Source organism: Lepidochelys olivacea (assembly GCF_965140295.1).
Source record: "Lepidochelys olivacea isolate rLepOli2 genome assembly, chromosome: 1".
Taxonomy (NCBI): Eukaryota; Metazoa; Chordata; order Testudines; family Cheloniidae; genus Lepidochelys; species Lepidochelys olivacea.
This window is the reverse complement of record NC_140411.1, coordinates 233,475,002-233,494,336: the sequence shown is the minus strand read 5'-3', so window position 1 is coordinate 233,494,336 and position 19,335 is coordinate 233,475,002. Positions and strand designations below refer to the sequence as shown.

General features: G+C 41.3%; 1 protein-coding gene across 1 annotated transcript in view; it reads left to right on the top strand.

Annotated features, from left to right (window-relative positions):
* The first annotated feature begins 1,802 nt into the window (after positions 1–1,802).
* GYS2 (glycogen synthase 2) overlaps positions 1,803–19,335 on the top strand; it is a 70,460-nt gene continuing 52,927 nt past the window's right edge. The window contains exons 1-4 of the mRNA XM_084640106.1: positions 1,803–2,568; positions 13,827–14,008; positions 17,571–17,762; positions 18,473–18,658. Of these exons, the coding sequence (XP_084496232.1) occupies positions 2,448–2,568; positions 13,827–14,008; positions 17,571–17,762; positions 18,473–18,658 (681 nt within the window). The 5' untranslated portion in view covers positions 1,803–2,447. The remainder of the gene's footprint in view (positions 2,569–13,826; positions 14,009–17,570; positions 17,763–18,472; positions 18,659–19,335) is intronic.

Genomic DNA, 19,335 nt, shown 5'->3' with positions numbered 1-19,335 from the left:
TTCAGCTGCAACCACTGCTGCTGCTGTGGGGAACAGCTGCCAGCGCGTGAAGTCGGCTAGAGGAGATTTCATGAGCGCCTGGGGGAGGGGGAAGCACAGGGAGGTGCACTGGGAGGTGTTAAATCAGAGGTTAGGGGTCAGACCGTAGAATTGAGGGATTTTTTTTTGCTAGCGAGTCTCCAGGGATGGATTTTGGCAGGGGAGGGGTGGGATGGGGAATGGATATTTTATCCAGGAAATAATACTTGGATCACCAATGCAGGCAGAGTGTTTTTAAGGGACCATCCTTGTATCCTTAGCCTCACTGACTGCAGTGGAACTGCTTGGCATGAGTAAGGGAGGCAAATTGTCTCCTTTCGTTTTTGTTTTCTGATGTCACTTTTAAAGGGATCTAATGCTGCTACAGATTGCCAACGTCTTTCTGGTATGGAAGGATCTGGAACTTCACTGTGTGGTCACACCACTGTCATACACACAGGGACTGACCCAGAATCACACTGAGGTTTTGCGTCCATTACAAACTGATAAGTGGTTTGCTCTCCATTATTCCTCCAGGTGGAATAATACGTATATTATAAATATAGTAAATATTAATATTTTACACTTCTTATAACACCTTTCACCTGAGGATCTCAAAGGGCTTAACAAATATTAATGAATTAAGGCTCACAACATCCTTGCAGGCTAGGTATTATCTCAATTATACAGCTGAAGAAACTGAGGCCCAGAGGGGTTAAGTGACTTACCCAAGATCTCAGTGATTACAGAATAGTGAATAGAACCCAGAGATCATGACTCCCAGTCTGCTGTTGTAACCATGAGAATATGCTCCTTCCTTTCTCAGATTCAGGCTCCTTTCATGATGTCACACCTATATCTTTAACCATTCTACATCTCTAGGATTTTTTTTTTAAATCTGTGATCACTAGAGCTTGTTGCAAAACAGAAAAAAGGGAATTTTCATGATTACTCCTCCGTTTTAATGGAACTATGAAATTTTGATGAAAACTTCATCAACATTTTGCACTTTTAAAAACATTGACCAGTTCCATAGCCTGCTGAGAAATGGGGAAAAATTGGACATCCTTTTTTTTATTAAGACTTTGACTATTTTTTGTCCCTACACATGTTTACAGTGAATAAATAAACAAGCATTAATAATAACACCTGGTTTATTTAAATAATCACAGTTGTAATAACATTATTATTTGAATGTAATTTGTACTTAAATACTTGCAAATATTCCAAAATACTGGACAAACATTCTGAAGTTAGTCTCACTGTCTCCCGTGAGAGGTATTATTTGTCGCCCCTATATTGCAGATAGGGAAACTGAGTGAGAAAGGAATTGAATGACTTATTCAAAGACACAAAGTGAACCATTGGAGAGAGTGGAATAGATCCCTGAACCTTGACTCAGAGGCTAGTTGTTTTAAACCACTAAACCATACATTTAATATATCTGTGAATTTAATGAAGGTTTTATGGAGTTCTCCTTCTTGATCATTACTATAGAACTTACATAAAACCATGCCAGAAGGAAGCCAGAAAAAGAGACCCTTGAGAGGTAAGAAATCTAGAGTGAAACTCTAGTGGAGGAATTAGGGCCCTGATTCAGGAAATCACCTGTATTCAGGAAAACACTCAAGCACATTGTTAAAGTTAAGTATGTGTTTAAGTGCTTTATTGAATCAGGCTCAGGGGTCTGATCCAAAGCCAGTTCATTAACCTCATTGGACTTTGTGTTGTACCCTAGCAGAGCCAGAGAGAAGCCTGTGTGTGGGGCTAGGGGTAACTAGGGCTAGCAAAGAAACAGAAGGAGGTAGATTTGGTAAACTTAATTAAATCTCCAAGAACTTTTCTTTGCGGTGATGACAAATATTTAATATTTAAATTTGAAAGCCCTGAAACCAAAACCATGAAAGTGCCTAGATATCACATTGGTCAGGTGCACAATAGACAGAGATTAGTGAGTGTAACATGAAGGGGTGGGTCTTGATGGGAGCCATAAGGGGCAGGGCTCAACTCAGGTGGCAAATTTATAGGTCTTCCCTAGGGGAATTTACTCAGGGAAGTGCTGATGAGTTTCACTTATTCCTGAGTCTGGTGGATACTGAAAGCTGTGGCTGAGAAACCTGATGCTGATTTTTGCCTCCCTCTGAGAGAGAGGCCTGCCCCCAGAACAGCCAAGACCTGCTTGGATCAGCTTTGAATTCCTGTCTCTGCTACCAGCTGCCTACCAAGTCCATGGGATTTCACTGAGCTAGTTTAATACTCATAGTCAGACAGTTTAAACCCATTAGCTCCCAGCTAGTGGAGTAAATTGGCTCTGCCAAGCCTAGCTCTCAGGCAGATTTTGCTAATCAAAACCAAAGAGAGAAACAAAAATAACTATAAATTTAATAAAGGTTGCAGCCTGCATTGTAAGAGCTAAACGCTGAAGCAAAATGCCTCTGGTTAGATCACTGTCTGTGACCTCTCTTAATGGGCTTCCTCAGTGGGAGGATGAAGACCTGCCAGTGGAGGATTTATTGCTCTTTGAAGTCGCTTGGGAAGTTACCAATAAAGGTCTGTACACACTTTATGTGTTAATATGATTGTCTTTGGGGTAGTGTGTGTGTGTGTGTGTGTGTGTATATATATATATATATATAATGTGTGTGTGGGGAGGGAATGGATACAAATATTAAGTGGGAACTGTGGAAATGAATGTTTCATAAATGCAGCTAGATGTTTTATTTAGGAAGAGAGTTTAGGAAATTGTCAAAAGAGGTGTGTCATTCTGTGTACATGTGTGAGCACGGAAGCACGTGTGATTGTATATGTGCTATATCTGTGTGCTTATTCAGAATGCAAGTGTGTAACCCATGTATGTATATTTGTCCATGTACAGACTTTTGTGCACCAGTCACAAAAACATGGGCGAGTGTGTAAGTGTTGTGCATATCTGTGTGTGTAGATATATGGCTGTTACTGTGTTTGTATTGCTGTGCTGTATATGTCTGTGAGACTGATTTTTTAACTGATGCAAAATCTTTGTGAATGCAAAGCATGAAAATAAGTATTTGTAAGACAGTAATTACATTCAAGTGCAGTGATTTTCTTCAGCCTTCCCTTGCAGAATGAAAGGTCATATTCTCAACTGGTGTAAATCGACATAGCTCCACTGAAATCAGGAGTAGAACCGAGAAGTCAGTAGGGCTGCATCAGTTGACACCAGTTAAAAATCTAGCCAAATATTTACAAGCATGTCTAAAGGCAGACATTGTATGAGAGCTTTCATGGTTGGTGCATGGGATCATATTTGAACTCTGCACATTGCTCTAGCTAATATGACCTCTCTGCCAGAGTAACTTCAGATTTAAAGTGCTAATAGGGCTGTCCTACTTCAACAAAGCAGCATGAGTTCAGCAAAGGGGAAAAGGCAGTAATGTTGCAGCATAAATGAGTTACTACCAGTCAATGATTGACATTGTGTATCTTGCTGCCTGTGGGGATAAATAAAGAGAAGATTAGTTGAGGAATAGATTGTCTTTTAGGGTTCAGATGTTACAGATTACAAATGTAAGTGAGAGGAACGGATAGTCTTAGGGTTAACATTCTACCTGCAAAAAGAAAAGGAGTACTTGTGGCACCTTAGAGACTAACTATGCTCAAATAAACTGGTTAGTCTCTAAGGTGCCACAAGTACTCCTTTTCATTTTGCGGATACAGACTAACATGGCTGCTACTCTGAATTCTACCTGGAGTATTCTGCAAGTATAACACTTATTTTTACTAATGTGCATGGAAAGCAATTGGCAGGTAGATGGCAGCAGAAATCTGGCTAAATCAAAGGGTTCTATATAACGTATAATTTAAATCCACAGTGTAAATTCTTTCTGTGCATTTACAAAGCACACAATGGGCCATATTCTCATTGATGTAGCTCTGCTGACCTCAGTGAAGCTACACAGATTTACCCTACTAATCCAGTCCAATTAAATGATTTGGAACTCAACAAGTTTGAACAGAATGTGCTAGCAGTTACACCAAGTAATGACTTTATACTTTATGTCAACCTGAACCTTAGCACTGATTGAATTAGCCATAGCAAACAATTTATATCTTACATCAGAGCCTTCCTACAAATTGTCCCTTAATCCATCCTGGTTTGAAGTACTTGTTCTAATTATTATTTATTTATATTTATTTATTTATTATGTATATACATATATTTGAGCAAATGTTTTTTGCAAGGTCTTTGGAGCTTGTGCTCCTTCAAGCAGTGGATATTTTGCCTGTGTGTTTGGGCCATCTAAGTCATGTGCTTTGATACTGTTTCCTGATAGGGTGACCTCACTTTTATAAACAGCAGTAGTTCCTAGAGAAATCTCTGGTGCTATAAGTCTCCCATGGCGAGGGTGGGCAGAACTTTAGAGTCATAGGAAAGTGAGACATAGGAAAGGATAAAAGGGCCTAAGAAATATTAGGACATAGGAAAGGATATCGTGTCTTCCTTTGCAAAAGAAAGAACAGAATTTTAGGCAAAGGGGAAAAGGCAAATACATTGACCCCACCCCCACCGGGTATGGTGGCACGCGCCTGTAATCCCAGCTACTTGGGAGGCTGAGGCTGGCGATTGCTTGGGCTCAGGCATAGTGCGCCGCAGCCCAGAACCCCTATCAGGTGTCTGGTGCCACTGACAGCCTGGCCAGCGGGTGGCTGAAGAAATGGCTAAAACAACACAAACGACGTGTTGTGATCGGTGCCCTCTCTATGAGGGCTGATGGACCAATCAATCAAGGTAACATTGACACTCCCCAAGATTTAAATATTGCTGGGTTCCTTCCTGACAGATGGGGAGACTGAGACAAGCCAGGCTTACTTTGGGCCTCATTTTCATTTAAGCTAAGCCCCCTTTACTGCTCTCTGGCAGTATATTACTTCTCAGGAGCCTCACTTCCTCCCTGTCTAGTGTTCCTTCTTGCTGGCTCCATTTAGTTGGCATGGAGCCATGCATCCACAGGATAGTATATATGGCCTTTTACTATCTTCTGTCTCAGCATGGCATATTGTTCCATATTCTGAGTGTGGAACATGTTCAAAGTGTCTCCGGTCAAGAGAGCTTTCTGATCCTCCCCCCTTTATATCTCTTTTCCTTGCTACTGCTCATGCTGAGTTAAAGCTCACTTGTATTTATTTGAAATCACTCAATAGTCTTTCATCTTCTCTGTTTAACACCCTCACTCCCAGACAAGCAAAGATATTACATGTAGGGTGGCCGAGCAAGCATTTCTAGCACTCTGTGCAAATTTGGGCATTAATCAAAGCTCTTCCCTAAATATTGATGTAAACAAGAACTAGTCACCCAAATGTAACCACAATATATACTAGTCGTATCATGAATAATTTAAAATGAAGGATACCCATCCAACTTAGTGAGCAAAATGTAACTTGTAATGCATGAGCTTCCTTGCTTTTTTATTATGCTCGTTTGTTTAAGGGCAAAACACTCCCTTTTGCAGAAGGTGCCTGGCTTGGAAAGCTGTAGAACCGCACATGTCTATTGCGGAAGTGAAACAAGGTTGGCAGGCCATGGAAGCATGCATCTTACATGCTGTAAAGCAGTGCTCCACTTTGTGCTCACTCCTCAGTAGCACAGAGGGAGGGTTTTGGTGCCAGCTAGGGAAAGGACAGGGCCTTGTGTAGAGTGGCCACAAACTACATGGATCTATGGTCTAAAGCCTCAATAGAATCATAGAAATGTAGGACTGGAAGAGACCTTGATAGGCCTCTTAGTTCAGTCCCTTGCACTGAGGCAGGACTAAGTGTTATCTTCTAGACCATCCATTACAGGTGTTTGTCTACCTGATTTTAAAAACCTGCAATGAAGGAGATTCTGCAACCTCCCTAGGTAATTTGTTTCAATGCTTAGCTACCCTTACAGTTAGAAAGTTTTTCCTAAGGTCTCTAACTTAAATCTCCCTTTCTGTTTTTTAAGCCCATTACTACTTATCCTGTTCTCAGTAGTTAAGGAGAACAATTTATTACCCTCCTCTTTGTAACAACCTGTACATACTTGAAGACTATCATGTCTCCCCTCAGACTTCTCTTCTCCAGACTAAACAACCCCAATTTTTTCAATCTTTCCTCATAAGTCTCGTTGTCTAGATCTTTCATCATTCATGTTTGTTGTTGCTGTCCTCTGGACTTTCTCCAGTATGTCCACATCTTTCCAGAAGTGCGGTGCCTGGAACTGGACACAGTACTCCAGCTGGGCCTTACCAGTGCTGAGTAGAGTGGAAGAATTACTTGCTTACAACACTCCTGTTAATATAACCCAGAATGATTGCTTGTTTTGCAACAGTATCGCATTATTGGCTCATTTAGTTTTGATCAACAATAACCCCTGGCCAGATCCTCTTATGCAGTACTCCTCCCTAGGCAGTCATTTCCCATTTTGTATTTGTGCAGTTGGACATTCCTTCCTAAGTGTCCTACTTTGCATTTATCCTTATGCAATTTCACCTTATTTATTTCAGACCATTTCTCCAGTTTATCATGACCAATTTGAATTCTAATCCTGTCCTCCAAAGAGTTTGCAACCCCTCCCAGCTTGCTATCCTCCACAAACTTTATAAGTCTACTCTCTAAGCCACTATCCAAATCATTTATGAAATTATTAAATAGAACCAGACCCAGGACAGATCCCTGTGGGACCCCACTTGATATGCTCTTCCAGCTTGACTGTGAACCAACCATTCATAACTACTCTCTGAGGAATCTTTCCCAACCAGTTGTGCACCCACCTTATACAGTAGTACACATGTGGAAATATCTAATAGATGGATGTTATAGGCCACTAATAAAGACTGCGGCAGCATCCATGGAGAGGCTACACAGTTCCTCGTTGTCCTTGCCTCATCCCTTTAAACCTTGTATGTCCCCGGCAAAAGTCAATTTGCTCAAGCTGTTCAGGGAGGATGAGAATTTGTCTCTTACGCACTAATTTTGTTACTTGCCATAGTCATTAGCCTGGATTAGCGAGGTTTCCATTGCTTTGATGAGAGAGTTTTTAGTCACTTTATGAAGTTGATAACTATATTGAGATGTTTGATTAATATGTATATTAGCATCTCTCTTTTTGCATATTGTCTGTATTATTCAGTCTGTCTTCTAAACAAAGAAAGATCTAAAGTGGTACAATGCTCAACAACAAAAAAAGAAAATACTCTAGGCAGGTGACCAGTTCTTATCACTACCTAAATATAAACCCATTCACTCAGTGTTCAGGCCCATTACAGTGCTCCTGGAACAGTGTTCTTTTAATCTGAAAAAGCAAAGCTGCCTGGAGAAGAATTCATTCCCCGTCCATACACCAGCTTCAGTCTCTACCTCCATTTCCCTGTGTACCATTTCTTCCCATCTCTCTGGCTCCATTCCTCCACCAGCTGTTCCTCTGTAGCTCCTTCTTCCCTCTCACCTTTGGGGATGGGAGTTGTATTAGTTTTTTGGGGTGAGGGAGTCAAGTGAATGAGTTGTGGGTACGTAGTGTGCGTGTAATTGATGTACCTATTTATTTAGGTATTTATGAGCCCCACCACTATAGTATCTGAGGTCTTCCTAGGTGTTTAAAAATAGAATGGGAAGAGCACAACATGGAGGAAGAAGGGAAATTTAGACTGGAGGGAGAAAAACTAAAACTGGTCAAATTTTCAGCAAAATTTGTTACACAAAAATGTGTCTTCAACGAAATAAACGTTTTCTTACAAATCAGTTTTAATCCTTTTCATCTTTGTTTTTTAAAGTTTCTAAACAAAATATTTCAAACTGTTTTGTTTTAGTGGGACCCCCCCCCCTCGCAACACACACACTTATTTTCCCCTCTTATTATTTTATTTGGAAAAGGTGGGGAATTTTTTTTTTAAAACAGCAAAAACAAAAGTGAGAGGTTTTTTCCCCACTGAAATGAAATTTCAAAATTTTTGGTCAAAACTGAATAATTTTGAATGGAAAAACTTTATTTTTGTTTCTTGGAAATTTTTCTTGGCATGTTTTTTGACTTGCTCTGAAGCATGCATAGAAACAGACAGATGATACACTAGCTGTTTAGAAAGAAGTAAAGAAAACAAATGAAGGAACAGAAAAAAGGAAGAGAAGGGAGAGTAAAATAAGGAAGAAAGTAAATTCCAGCCTGTGCCCCATTGTTGTTTGGTGAAGGTTAATATCAAAACACAAAGAGGTGTATCACATCAATAGACTAGTAAACTTGGCCCTATGTTGCCAGTGTCAGTGGGAGGACTGTTAGACTAATATCAATTTGCATAACAAAATGTTTTCAGTAGAACGGTGGGATGCTGATTTTAGTGTATGCTAGGCATAAATATGAACTTTGTACATCAGTCTACGCATGCCCCAGTAACTTTAGGGCTAAAATATGTGGCCTCTTAAACTAGAGACTGCCCCAAACCGCAAAGTTCAGATCTAGTTCTGAATAACACTAAGCTTCAGTGGATGTCAGAATCCAAAACCAGACATGTATCCAAAATTTGCAGCTAACCTGCCATCTCTATAATAGGCCAGACCAAACCTGTCAGATCTAAACATCTTTGAACTTTGGGGGAATTTGAGATTGAGATCCAAATTTTGCAAAATTCGTGCCCATCTCTCATTTCATTGTTTTTTATAAAGCCAGCCCCTGAAAATAGGATTTCAGATGTTGCTGCCAGAAGCATGTATAAACGTCTCAAGAAAATCATGGGATGCTCTCTTACGTTTCATTTGATACCCTAAAACTCCATATTAGAGAAGAATCAACAGGCTCATTGGAATGCTGAAACTGATTAAAGACTGATTTTTTTTTTTTTCCCCAACCATTTTTCACTTTGGACGGGATTCTGCAGTCAATAGAGTGAGTAATGGACTGCTTACTTGCACAGTAGTCTCAATGAATTCAAAGTAGCTAACCGTGCCTTTTGAAAGAAACTTTGTGTGACGTCTCTTTAGGGTATAAACTGGAATTTCCATGTGTAATAAATTACTCCAGCCTCTTGTCAACTCTTCCCCTCCTGTCTTTTTTTTTTTTTTGAGGCATGTCCATCACCTTCTTCATGCATACAATTGCATGTACCAGCTTCCCATGCCCAGTTCTCTTACACATGTATACAGAGACATCTGTGCTTCACAAGTTGCATGGTAACAGAGGGACAACTGAAATGGCTGGGGCCAGATACTCCACAGGTTTCGTGGCAAGTTTTCTGCAGAATTTACTGCATTTAAAAAAAAAAAATTAAGGTTTTGATTTTAAAGTTCTCAATCCTTATTGTAACAAAGGTAGTAAAACAATGCATTGCAATTGTACTTGCCCTACAATCAGACTGACATGATGTAGCATAGCACAGAATAAGGTGCGCACTGTGATCAGCCCCCTTCTTTTCCCCTTGTTCATCTTCCCAGCCTTGTTTCAGTCTTTCACGTGCTAATATGGTCAAAGCCGGTTTTATCATTTTAAGAATGACGCACACCGACCTGGTAACCGTGATACATACTTTGGTGACGTTGCATCGGGATTATGGCAACAAACTCTGTACTGGGCTCCGTAAGGAGCTGATCCATCACCTGCAGCTGGTGCAGAATGCATCAGCAGAAATGTGATTGGAGTTGGCAGCAAGAGGATGCAACCTACCCTCAGCTCCATTCCCTAACTGGCTGCTTATTGTTGTCTCCTTAAACTCAAGGAATACAGGCAGAAATGGCAGCCCCTTTCAGTGAGCATTGGGTGCATCATTGCCATTCCTACCTTTGAAAATGTCTCCCTGTAGACCTTTAAGTGGTTGCTTCCCAAAGTATCTTGTTGATCCTAAGACTGGGTCCTTTGCCACAGAGAAGAGACAGGACTCAGGTGTAGTAAACTGAAAACAGCTTCTTTGTTGAGGTTGCTGGATAATCAGGGCTTGGTCTTGCACCACTAAAGTCAATGGCAGTTGGGTCACTCCTTCAGAACTAGTCTACACAAAGGTTTTGCACTGGTGTAACTATTTTGGTTACATTGTACAATCTTTTAAATTAAATAGTTATACCAGTACAACTCCTAGAATAGAGCCAGTTAAACTGGTATAAAGATGCCTTCATCCTCATCATTATCATGATGTTCCCATTACAACTCCTGCATTTAGGACAGTGACAAAGCTCCTCCACTCCTGTCTGTTTCTGGCAAGTCTTTCAATGGTTCCTCAGCTGTGCCCCAGGTTTTTTCAGCTCGGCTTCCACAGCTCTTTGTAATGTTGTTTTCAGGCGGCCTCATTTTCACTTCCCTTCAGGTGTCCATCTTATTGCTACTCTGGGGATGGCAAAAGGATGGCAACACGCTCATGGTGTTGTCCATCATCCCATCCAGAATACGGCAAAGTTTCTCGAGAGGCTGCTGTTAATCTTCGTGATCCCTTCCATCTGCTCTCTCTGACACCCAGGATATGTAAGCTGTAGCATCTCATCTCTGCTGTGACCCGAGCTGGCTTCCCTGTTTCGTACATTGTCCATACATTCCAAAAACCACGTTTGGTTTTTGTCTTGGTGTTGAAGCCACTGGCATGAAGACTGAAGTGCTCCTTTCGGCTTTCACCACTGGCCGTCATATGGGTCATTGACTCGTGAAGGCCATCACACACCCTAATGGTTGATTTCTCCATCGCTGTTTCCTTAACACATTTTTGTTTTTTTACGGGACAGGGTTGTTAGTCCTGTGCCTAACCCCCAACCTGGAGGACTAGGGTGTCAGTTTTGTCTGGCCCCTCCCCCACAGACCAATCCACCATGGTTGAACCTGTCAGGAACAAAGCCCCCGCTGCCACAGACTCTGGGGGTTGTTAGAGCACACAAGCTGTCCCACCACAACAAGGCATGGACACCAGAGGACAGATAAAGTTGGCTTAGATCAGTATAATTTATTCCTATTCCCTTACAGGAATAAGGATATCAACATAAGTATATTTATAACAGTATAACTGAATCTACAGTTGGGGTTTGCACTGCTTTAACTATATCAGTATAGTTAAAAAGATGCAACTTCTGTGTTTAGACAAGTTACTCAGATACTCTCTCTCTCTCTCTCTCTCTAAGCTTGCAGACTGTGTCACCACACAGGATCTGCCTAAATCCTGATCCAGATTAAACAATCATCATATCGACTGCTGACTACAGGCCAGCTTCTTGGGTTTCTGGCCCTAATGACCTGTAAGGGAAGAACTGGGGCTGGCTTTATCTTTATTTCTGTAGCTTCACCATCTGAGCTATAGATTTGCTGCTGACATTTTTAAACATGGAGCAAAGACTCTTCTTTTGTTGCATTATGATCAATTTTAATGGTTCATATTTATTTTATGGAATTTTAGCAGCATTGTTTTTATTGTAAGACCTAAATGCTATGGCTGATAAGCACAATAACATGTTGCTTTATTTTTAACTCTATGGATCATGAGTCTTTCAGATGTTTTCTTGTTTGCGCTCCTCAGAAGGTGGTCTATTTTTAAAGAACAGGATTTTAATGTAGGGGCTAACTTTTAAGTGTGTACATAAAACTTATAAATGCAAACTAGATAATTGTATCTATACTTTTTCATACATTCATAGATTCCCAGGCCAGAAGGGATCACTGTGACCATCTAGTCTGATCTCCTGTATAAACCAGGCCACAGAACTTCCCCAAAATAATTCCTAGAGTATAACTTTTAGAAAAACATCCAATGCTGATTTAACATTTGCAAGTGATGGAGAATCACTGTACCCTTGGTAAACTGTTGCAGTGGTTAATTACCTTCACTGATAAAAACTGTTATTACCTTCACTGTACACCTTATTTCCAGTCTGAACATTTCCATTTAATTGATTTGCATGCCCAGAGGCTTGTTTATATGTACATCAGCATTCTATAGGGGCACAATTTTAAAAATGTTAAATTCCACAGTACCAAAGGGAAATCAGATTTGGCAAGAGGTTTGCTGCAGATGTCAGCTGATCCATTTTAATTAATCATGGCCCTAATCCTCCAAAGTGCTGAGCAATGTGAGCTTCCACTGGGTTCATGGTAAATGAAGGGTCAGATTTGTAAAATACCTTTTAAAATCTGGCCCTTAGTATCTAGAAAGAATCACAGCAACGGGCCCTTATATAACATCTATAGCCTTGCAAATAATTCATGACACAGTGGGGGCATTACAATACAGTTCTACAGGTTTCAGAGTAACAGCCGTGTTAGTCTGTATTCGCAAAAAGAAAAGGAGTACTAGTGGCACCTTAGAGACTAACCAATTTATTGGAGCATGAGCTTTCGTGAGCTACAGCTCACTTCATCGGATGCTGTAGCTCACGAAAGCTCATGCTCCAATAAATTGGTTAGTCTCTAAGGTGCCACAAGTCCTCCTTTTCTTTTTGCGAATGCAGCTCTAGTAACTCATTTGGCTTCTGCATTTGGGGCAGTTCAAATCATATAGTGGCTATTAGGTTAATTTTGTTGCAATTATTTAAACCTCTCTGATCTTCATCTCCCTTGTATATGTTAAATATGGTTCCTGGGTATGCCCCTTGGGCTTTATTCACTGTTGAATTTCTTCAGTTTAACTCAGTGGAGCTAAGCTAGTGTAAAACTGGACTGATGCAGTAGTGAATCGGATCTCTGGCATGTAGTTTTATACCTAGACTTTGATTTATTTGTTCTTCCACCTTCCTTTCTTTTTGCTGCATCTAAAGACTATGCTTCTGTTCATCTTGGTCCCTGGTCTGGTGGATTTCCCTCTCATAAAAAGATCTGCACTCCTGTCTCGCTGTTCTTTCATTCTAGTTATCTGTTAACTTAATTATTTACTTGCTAATGTGGTATTCTGTTTTACTTGTTGTTTGTGTATATAATGTATAACACACCCGTGAAAGATGTTGAAGACATTGATATCAGTGGAAGATGTTATAAAAATTAAAGCATTAACGGCTCTTTGTGTTAGTGGTGAAATACAGTGCCTTTAAAGAAAAAGACATTATTTCAAATCCAGCTCAGGTCAATAGCAGCTGAAAGTCATTACTGCCTGATGCTTTCTAGTGGCTTGTGTGTAATAAATCGGGGTTTGTCAGTTCAGTTCCCCCGGTGCAGGCATCCACATCACAAGGAATTAGCTTTAAAAATGACAACTGCCAAAACAAAAAGCTTAGGTATACCCTATATGCAACCACTAGATTAGGCAATAGAAAATATAGGAATGGCCCTGAGCCAGTGTTTGAATTCCCCAATCTAAACTTTCCAGGGATGTGCAGATCCAAGATTTTTGTTGTGTGCTTTATACAGATAGGGGACAGCCAGACATAAGGATAAGAATAACACAATACACTGATTCCACATTAGTGGGCATGACCTAAAAAAACAGAATAGAATAGTAAGTGGTTGTTGTGTAACAGATGATAACAGTTGAGGGTGGAAAGTATACTGTGTCCTCATAGAAGAACTTTCGGGAGGTGACCTATAATGACTCAATTGATATTTAAGCTAGGATATTTAGCTAACGCTCCTACTCTTAGGCAAAGTGCTATGGGATTAATATTTAATTACCACATGAGGACTGGATGTGAGAACATCCCATTTTTAAATACAGGAGATGAAATTCTGAGCCTATTGAAGTTAATGGCAACCCCCCCCCCCATTTACTTCACTAGGGCCAAGATTTCACCCAGAATTGTGAATATGAAAAGTAATTAAACTGGAGGTGGACCTGACCTATACCACCAGGTAGGTCAACCTGAATCTGAATTTTGTACCTTATGCCCATCTCAACATGATACTCTTTTATTATTTTCTTTTACAGTTGGTGGCATCTACACTGTGATCCAGACAAAAGCCAAAATTACAATTGACGAATGGGGTGAAAATTATTTTCTGATTGGTCCCTACTTTGAGCACAATGTGAAGACTCAGGTAGAGGTGTGCGAGCCTCCGAACCCGGCAATTAAAAAGGCAGTGGACACCTTGAAAGGCCAAGGGTGTCAGGTAAATGAGATCTGCCACTGCTCCCTATGGCAACTAAACTGATGCTGAGGAGATTACAATTTTGGTTAATGCTCTTGCTGTTCCACTTGACTCTGTAGTCCTGGTCAGTGTCCCAACAGGAAAGGCTCAGAACCGTTAACTCAGCGTTAGAGTAGCAAAGTCAACTCATTAAAGGTTATTTTTGAGAGAGAACCAGTTTATCCAATTACATGTTTTAAGAGTCATTTATCTGCAAGTCTACTTAATTGGATTAATGACTTACTTTGCCAGTCCCTAAATACAGTGAGATTTCAGTAGACATAATTTGACCTTAAGTTGACTGAACTGTTGTGTAATTCTCTTATATTGCATTTGGCCTTCTCTTGCTGCTGAATAAACTCTGAAAGAGAATAGCATTTCACCATACTGTGATTTCACTTGTCTAGCACTCCGGTAGGTTTGAAAGCTAAATATAGCTGAACCACAGTGGGATCAAAAAAGTTATCTGCTGACCAAGAACCTGCTTTCTAAGGCCAGTTTAGCTCTGGAAATAGTGTGCGGTCCCCTCATTTTAGTATCGTGCTTATCATAGGTGTTGCGTTAATTCTTATTCCCAAAAAAGGGAAGGGAAAAGAATTTTGTGGTCAGTGTACAAAGCTGGGACCTGGTGAATCTGAGTTCAATTCCCAGTTCAGATAAACGTGTCCCGTGTGATCTCTGTCACATCTCGTAGTAGCTCTGTGTCTGTTTCCCTAGCTGTAAAATAGAGACCGTAATGCTTCACTTCTTTCACAGAGGTGGTGTAGATTCTCTTCCTTCCGTGCATCAGCAGCAGAATTGTTTACTAAATTCCAAACAGTTACACTTGTGCAAGCCCACTGACAACAAGGGAGTTATACAAGAATAGGAGAAGGTCTAATGTGGCCTGTACAATCTTTATTACTGGTGCTGATGCCCAAGAGAGAGAGTTTGCATCTCAGATTCCAGGTGGAGTATGCAGGGCTATCAACTGTGGGAAAATAATTTCTTGAGTTGTAAACTGTGCACACCGACCTGGAAAGCATCAAGAGTCAATAGACTTGGAGTCCCTTGATGCCATTTTTTTGCAAAGCCTATTTTTCAGAGTGGAACCAGGCTATTACACATTGATATTTGTAAGGAATTTGGTAATCCTCAGACAGTAGTACAGAGTGATGTTCCCAATTTAGTGGCTGCTTCAGGTTTTAGTGTAACTTTTCATAAAGCTAATTATTTACCCAGGTTTATAAATATGAACCTACTACTGATTACAAAGACATGTCTCTGCCATCTAGCAAACTCTCTTTTGAATGGACAATAACTATAGACTTTTAGGCCAGATTCACTTTTATGCTCCAGTCAGATACTTTGACCTGTTCTTGAAATGCAAAATGGCCATAAACACCAGTTTAACCAGCCAGTTATGCTAGGTTTACCTCTTCTTTGTTTTGCTGGAGTAGCACAAAACAGACAATACTGACGAATGTGTTCCTGTTACGTCAAATTTAGTTTTTGTCTTTTATAATGAAATTGTAGTTTCCATTAATGTATGCATCTAGGCTCCACGGTTGTGTCACAAACTGATCAGGGCACTCAAGCATTTATGTAATGAAATAACACTGTAAGGGCCTGATCCTCATTTACAGTAAGGTCTTAAAGTAGGCACAAATTACATTTAGACTCACTTTGAGGCCCCTTTGCACTGTCCGAGTGGTGTAATGGGGCCTTAGGGCTTGGCTACACTTGCAGGTGTAGAGTGCTGGGAGTTAAACCAGCCCTCGGAGAGCACAGTAGGGAAAACACCACAGTGTGTTTACACTGCCAGATTCAAGCGCACTGGTGTGGCCACATTAGCAGCTCTTGCAGTGCCACAAAGAGCAGTGCATTGTGGTAGCTATCCCAGCGGGCAAGTGGCTGCAGCGTGCTTTTCAAAGGGGGGGGTGGAGTGTGACAGGGAGTGTGTTGTGTGTGTAGGTGGGGGGAGGAACAGTGTGTTTTGAGGGGCAGAGAGTATTTCAGCATGCTGTCTTATAAGTTCAGACAGCAGCAGACTTCCCCCCCCCCACACACACACACACACTCTCACAGCAGCAGCATTCCACAGTAATGGGTTGCTTTGTCCCGGAGCAGATAAGCAGCCGGCTGTCAGAAACGGAGCTTTGAAAGGGGATATCTGCATTCCTACAGCTGAGTTCAAAACAATGACAAGAGTGGCCACTTGACCTCAGGGGATTATGGGACGTTTCCGGAGGCCAATCATAGCACTGTAATGCAACACGTTGTCCACACTGACACCCGTGCATTTCAGCCAGGGCACAGCAAGCTTTATGCTTCTCATGGAGATGGATTACCAGGAGCGCTCCAGCTGCAGAGGCCAGGCACTCTAAGTGCCTTGCCAGTGTGGACACTTCAGGAGTTAGGGCGCCCGGGGCTGATTTAATGAGCTCTAACTTGCAAGTGTAGCCAAGCCTTTAAAGTTAATGACGATGAGGCTTTAAGTCCCACTCTACACAGTTTTTGTACTGGTAACTGTTTCGGTTAGAGGGGTAATTTTTTTAAACTAAAATGGACACAGTTATACCAGTATAAAGATGCCTTAGGCAGGTATATCTTATTCCCCTTCCTGTACAGGAATAGCTGTGATGGTATAATGCATCTTTATATCACTATAACTGCATGCACACTTAGGGCTTGTCTACACTTACATTTTATAGCGCTCTAACTTACTGGTTCAAGGGTGTGAAAAATCACCCCATGAGCGCACCAAGTCTGAGCGCTTTAAAAGCGCTAGTGTAGACAGGCTCTGAGCGCTGGGAGCCAATCCCCTCATGGAGGTGGATTATCACACTCGCACTTCAAAGTGCTGCCATGGGAGCATTCCCGCAACAGCGCTTTGAAGTTTCCAGTGTAGCCATGCCCTCAGTGAGGGTTGAAAGCCTTAGCTATCCCAGTGTAACTTAAGTTTGATTGTGTAGAGGAGGCCTTAGAGTAAATGAAAATCAGGTTCTAAGGATCCCATGGTCCAGATTTTCAAGTAAGCCACCTAAATTGGACGTAGATATTTTGTACCCTTACACTGCACCTCAAATGCCCATTAGGTTATGTGTAAGAAGTGGGCAGTTACGGTTCCCAGGGTCCAATCCTGCCAAGTGCCTACACCTCTTATTTAAGTCGGTAAATGTGATCATCACTAGCGCTGGTTGAAAGTTTTGTCACTTTGAACAATGACAAATATTTTGATAGAAAAAGTGATTTTTCACATCTCTTCCCATTTTTTTCAACCAACTATAGAGTGGCTTAAAATCTTTCAAATTTCAGTAAAAATAAACCTTGACAAATCGTTCTTGGATTTTTTTCCCCCTGGTTTTGGACTAGCTTTCCTCTGCACATTGCCAAGAGAAACTCCAAATATCCATCTTGTGCACACAGGAATGCCCACGTCATTCCCAAATGCTTGTGCTTCTGCACATGAAATTTGGTTTCTATGCAAAATTTGCTGGCTCAGTTTAGGACACTCCTCGAGAAATTGGCCTTTTCTACTAACACCTCTGCCTCTAATTAACAGGTATTTTTTGGAAGATGGCTGATAGAAGGCAGCCCATATGTTATGCTCTTTGACATAGGATCAGCAGCCTGGAATCTGGACAGATGGAAAGGAGAATTCTGGGATGCATGCAACATAGGAATCCCTTTTAGTGACAGAGAGGCCAACGATGCACTGATCTTTGGATCATTAACTGCCTGGTTCTTTAAAGAGGTACGGGTTTAAAATCTAGAACAATAGTGGCTTCAAACCTGGATCTGATATGAATCCAAATCAAATTTGGAATCTCAGTAACTCCCCAAAACCACAAATCTGAAACCTTCCTCTCCAACGATAAGAAATTTCACTCCTGGTCTGGATCCAAATTCATGGCTGTAGCATATCTCTGATTTCAAAGATTGGTCAGTTCCACTGCATTCTTTCCATGGAAAGCCACGTCTGGCATGGGGTGTTACTTTAATGTAATTTCTACCCTATGTTTCTTCTTGGATCTCTGAGTTCTTACTGTAGTGATCTCACTCTCCCCCTACCAATGACCAGCAACTAGGTGTTTACTCACAAACTGTCCTTGCCTCCACACAGAAAGCCAAGGGCAATTTACTTCCTGAAGTTGCCAGATTCTATCTTCCCTCAAACAATTAACTCTGAGTCACTCGTGGTTTTCTTAAACTGGGGTTCAAATAGCAAAAGAGAAAATTGTTTCTCTCAGAGCTCCCTGGGGGAGCGTGCCACTGGGGGACATGATGCAGCATGTACTTCCCTTCACAGCCAGCCAACTCTACCAACTGGTCAGGGCTGTGGTCAAGTAGAATGCTGTAGGATTTTTTCATTTAGAAGTAAGCAGACACTTGGGGAGCTGCTGAGAATGGGGTGATAAGCAGGAGGCAGTGCACTTCACAAGTGTCCTTTAACATTGTTTTCAGCTCTCCAGCCAGTTTGATGACAAGCCCAACTTGATTGCTCACTTTCATGAATGGCAGGCAGGCGCTGGGCTAATCCTCTCTCGATTTAGGAAACTTCCTGTTGCCACAGTCTTTACTACCCATGCCACGCTGCTCGGGAGGTACCTGTGTGCAGCAAGTATAGATTTCTACAACAAACTTGACCAGGTAAGAGTCTGTCATCTGTTTCCTCTCCCTGGCATTTCTAGCTAACTTTTCAATGAAGCTAAAATGTCTCATTAAACCATGCAGCTTCTGGCTTTGGTGCCTGTTGACTCTACCAATGCAGAGTTATTCCCTCTTGAATATTCTCATGGGGTGGGCCCACATAGAAGTGCTCTGCCACAATTTCAAAGCATAATAAATTGTATTAGTCCTGTCCTTAGGTATATAGGGTCTGATTCCAAACCCAGTGAAATCAGGAGTCTTTCCATTGACATCAGTTGGATCAGGCCTATCCTGAGGAAAACTAGAAACCTTCAAACTCCTGGGTTAATCAACAGCCCAATCCAATCCACTAACTGATAAATAAATGGCAATAACAATACATTGCACTGCTGTAGCACTTGCCATCAGAAGCTCTTAGCCTTATTATTAACAGTTTGAGTTAACAGTTTGAGGATATTTACAAAGGTCAGTTAGGTACCCAGCTCCCCCTGAAAGTCAATGCCTTTGAAAATCTCCTCCCCCTTTACGTGCCGATGAAGCAACTAAGATGGAGAGATATAGAGCAAGTTGGTTGAGAGCCCCTGTGTCCAGTTGAGCAGGTAGTGGCTACAGCACCCACGTAGCTGGGGGCTAGTCTTAGAGCTGACACTTAAGCTGCTGTGGTTTACAGCACTTTT